This window comes from Gavialis gangeticus, unplaced genomic scaffold, assembly GCF_001723915.1.
Source record: "Gavialis gangeticus isolate Ggan-Ray unplaced genomic scaffold, GavGan_comp1, whole genome shotgun sequence".
Lineage (NCBI taxonomy): Eukaryota > Metazoa > Chordata > Crocodylia > Gavialidae > Gavialis > Gavialis gangeticus.
The window spans coordinates 21,060,431-21,064,474 of NW_017729002.1; the positions used below are offsets into that span (position 1 = coordinate 21,060,431).

A 4,044-nucleotide genomic window follows, 5' to 3' on the forward strand; every position below is an offset into this window, starting at 1 on the left:
GCTAAAGTGTCACACTTACAAACTAAAGGCCTGATCTTGCAGAATGCCAAATACCTTCACCTACAAACTCTATTTTTGCTGTTAAGGGGAGTCACCTGCCCAGATCACGTCCTACATGCCTAATTTTCACTCTCAGGTGCTCCAGTTTGTAGTTGGGTGGCATCAATGCTGTCAAGTATTTATTTCAGGCTCCATGTGCCATTTTGAACACTGAAGCACAGAATTGAATACCCTAGTTTTGGCATCCAAATTCAAAAATGTTCTGCCAAGTCTAAAAATGGGCTGGGAAAAGGAGACTTTAGGGTAAAAGGTGCTTTTCATGTGTAACGACCATATGTAACAAAATAAATTAAGGCCATTTAGGAATGTTGGGTTGTCAAGGTAAACATTCTTGTAGATGCCAGCCCACAATGTAAACAACTGAGTACATTTTTAGTTTAGAAGGTGGGTAATTTTAGCTGTGTACCTCTCTTTAGTGTTAATGACATCACTACCTGCCAGTGAAATTAACTTGGAGTAACCAAAAAGTTCTATTTTTAGGAGAATAAAAAGGTGCTTGAAAACAACAGATTTGTAATTAATTTGCACACCCATAACTTACAGATGGCTAGCATTATGCTACTTGCTTTTTGGTTTATAGCTTGTGTGTCATGCTTCAGTGAGGAAGAAGTTGTTACAGTCAAGTTGGATATTCTTAAAAATTGGGGGGGCATTAAAGATGAGGAAATCCTTGACTGTGTGCTGTTGTAAATTATATGATACCTATGGCAAGTCTCCTGATCTTTCTGACTGTCCATCACTGGTTCCAGAGGAGGACTGTTACTGAAGCTCAGCTCCTGAGCTTTGTGCATTATCATTAGGGAGCAGGATAACTTCATCCAGGGCAAGGAGAAAATGTAGCCCAATTGCCCCTTTCCCATACCTTCACTACCATTACTCTGTATGTCTCTGCCACAATTGGAATCCCTAGATTTAAAACTGTGAAATTGTCATCATAATTATCCTGATGCAATCTTATGTTTCTGCACTGTACAGGAGAGGAAAAAGGTGATGTATAGTATATAAAATTATGTGTATTATACATATGTATATAGATGAAGCCCATCCAAATAATAATTGAGGACCTCTATCCACAAGAAATGAGCTTTGTGACAGTCTTCAAAACTTAGTTTTAAATTACAGCATATATTCATAGAAACAATTCCAATGCAAATCATATCAGAGGGCTCTCCCTGTCAAACCCATGCTCTCAGCACGGCGACTCAACGTAATCATTCTCCAGCCCTCGGCGGAATCGAGCAGTCAGGGTGCGACTGATGACAATGACCCGGGGTGCTATGCAGTCCTCTCGCCTGTGCAGGATGTTCCATATCAGAATGGCAGCTGCCAGTGTAGCCAGGAGGCAGGCCCCAATATTCAGGTAGCAGGACCACGACAGGTTGGTATAGGGCCCAATACGATAGAATGTCACCAATCCAATGACAAGAACAAAACCTGCAAAGAGAGAGATTTTTTTCTTCAAAATGGATAATTCTCTTGAATTTCTCAAGCACTGTCTTTCCTAAGGAATCCCACAATGCTTCACACACTGTACACAAAGTTGATTTCCTTGTCCACCATTCCCACCACGGACATGGAATCCCAGCAGGTTTCTAATAGACCAAAGCAACACTATGCAGCAGTTCAGGATAGTAAGTAAAAATGATAAATTATCCAATTGAAACTGCAAAAAGTATTTGAGCAAATAAAATATATAAATTTAATTTTGCAAGGAGTCTCAGAAAATGTTCCAGTTGATGGAATGTTGCATGTATTCAGGACCTCCTTCCAGGGACTTGCCTAAAAGACTGCCTGTATGTTTCTTAATAATCATGTCTGACCGACAACACCCTATGATTTTCAGGTGTTCTTACTTTTCCTGCACATGTAGGAAGATGGTATACTAATAAAGCCATCTGCATTCAGTGCATTAACTCAGAAATATATCAGAGGAAAAAAAAGAAAAACAAACACTATTATAAATTTTGAAGGAGCTGATGGCAAATATGCATAATAGAAATAAAGGAAAATATGCTATAGATTAGGGGTTGTCAGTAGGGGCAAGTGTACCCCCCAAGGGTATGTGAGAAGAGCCTAGGAGGTATGCATGGGTGGGCAGGGAGTGCCACCATACACCATTCCGTGCTGATGTGCAGGTGCTGCCCACCCGGCCAGACATGGGGATGATGGATGCTCACATGTGGTGGCTGCTGCTACTCTGTGTTCAGCCACATGCCAGCCCTCCCCCTTCCTCCCCTGCTCCGTGTCCGGCTGCTGATCCAAAAAAGGTTGAAAACCCCTACTATAGATCATTGGTGCTCAACCTTATGTCTCCACAAGCCAGATGAGTGGCAAGGAGACTGTCTATGGGCCAGATTCAGCCCTGGGGCCTGATAGCCCTGCTTCTCTGTCCCGCATACCAGGATTGGGCCTTGTGGGTCTGGCACCACCCTCCCCCCCATGCCAGGATTGGGTCCCAGGGGTCTGGTGTGCCCCCTCCTGCCCCGCTCCAATGCACTGGGATTGGGTCCCAGGGATCTAGCACCACACTTTCCTGCCCCCTGCACTGTGATTGGGCACTAGTGCCTGGCACTGCCCCTTCCCAGTCCTGCATTCTGGGATCAGGTGCTGGATCCAGCACACAGGGTCCAGGGCTCTCCATGGAGATTTTTGGGCCCCTGGGGACCTACACAGACTATATAATACAGGGACATGGGACAGATCTGGCCTGTGGGCCAGAGGTCAAGCACTCCTGCTGTAAATAAAAGTGAGATGGTGACTATTAAACTATGGGGGACCCCACTGACATGGAAATTAAATTTTGAAAAAAGGGTAGGATTGAGTAATACCAACAGGGAGCTAATTCCAGCACCAGTAGCCATCAAAGTAACATCTCTGCCACTTCCTGACCTAAAATGCAATGGTGAAGTCCCTAAAAGGTTGGTGATATCAGAGTAAGAACACCATACTTCTCAACCTTTCCCATCCACAGACATCAGCGTACTTTGCATATCCCGAAAAATGAAATCTTCAGCACCCCTCTTAGGTACCATAGGCAGTAAAATTATTCCTATTTCATAGCTGAGGAATTTGAGAGAGTGACTTTTCTAGGCAAACAAGGAGCATGGAGTAAAGGAAAGAACCCCAATCTTGTGACTCCCAATCTTATATCTTAACAACTGCCCTTTTCTGAAGGATATGTTTGCACATTTAATAACAAAAAAAATGCAGAATTACTCTCTTGTCCTCTGTGCATTGCAGTAGTTACTTTTCTTCTCCTTTTTTCAGTGTGAAGCTACTTATCAAAGAAGTAATTTATAAATCTAATTAGTTTGACACAATATACAAAGAGGTGAATACATGTCGCTTACTAAGGAAAAAACAACTTCCTTTTCACTCTCATAAATACTTCCTTAACTACCACCATAACAGAAGAAGTTACCATGGACAAAAAGAGGCCCTTTATGGAGGAAGACTAGAATAAACAAAGACCAATAAACAACCAGAGGGAGCTACAGATACCATCTCCCTACATTCATAGGCAAAGACAAGTCATGAATGAGCCAGTCACTCTTTCCTAATTTTCTATTGTTTGCATGCTCTGTTTCTGGATTAGTGGCATTGCTTGTAAACTGTTCTCACAGATGTGATGTCTTGGCCTTTTGAATATTGTCAGCTTAAAATCATAGGAGACACCAACACTGAAATCTTCTGGGTATTAGTTAGCAGAACCCTTCAGTTTGTGGGAAATCTAAAAAGCTAGAAGGGCAAAATAGGAAGTGTGGGTATCTTCTGTAGTGAGTTTATTAGCCAGGAATGTATCAAGCAGGTTTTGTACATTTTTTTTGTTTGTTAAATGTGCAAGCACTCCCATAAAGATAGGAAACATTGTTTGAAATGCAAAATACAAGGTGAGGAGAGAAAAACAGACTTCTGTAAGTTTCATAGTTTCTAGGGTCAGAAGGGACCTGAGCAGATCATCTAGTCCAACCCCCTGCCATGGCA

The 4,044-nt window shown here is 42.4% G+C and overlaps 2 protein-coding genes across 2 annotated transcripts in view; one reads left to right on the forward strand and one right to left on the reverse strand.

The window, feature by feature from the left end:
• The window catches only part of IFT140 (intraflagellar transport 140), a 275,996-nt gene that overhangs the window by 171,529 nt on the left and 100,423 nt on the right, over positions 1-4,044 (forward strand). The gene's annotated exons all lie outside the window — the stretch shown is intronic.
• TMEM204 (transmembrane protein 204) overlaps positions 1-4,044 on the reverse strand; it is a 62,875-nt gene that overhangs the window by 5,830 nt on the left and 53,001 nt on the right. The window contains exon 3 of the mRNA XM_019507633.1: positions 55-1,494. Within this exon, the coding sequence (XP_019363178.1) occupies positions 1,250-1,494 (245 nt within the window). The 3' untranslated portion in view covers positions 55-1,249. The remainder of the gene's footprint in view (positions 1-54; positions 1,495-4,044) is intronic.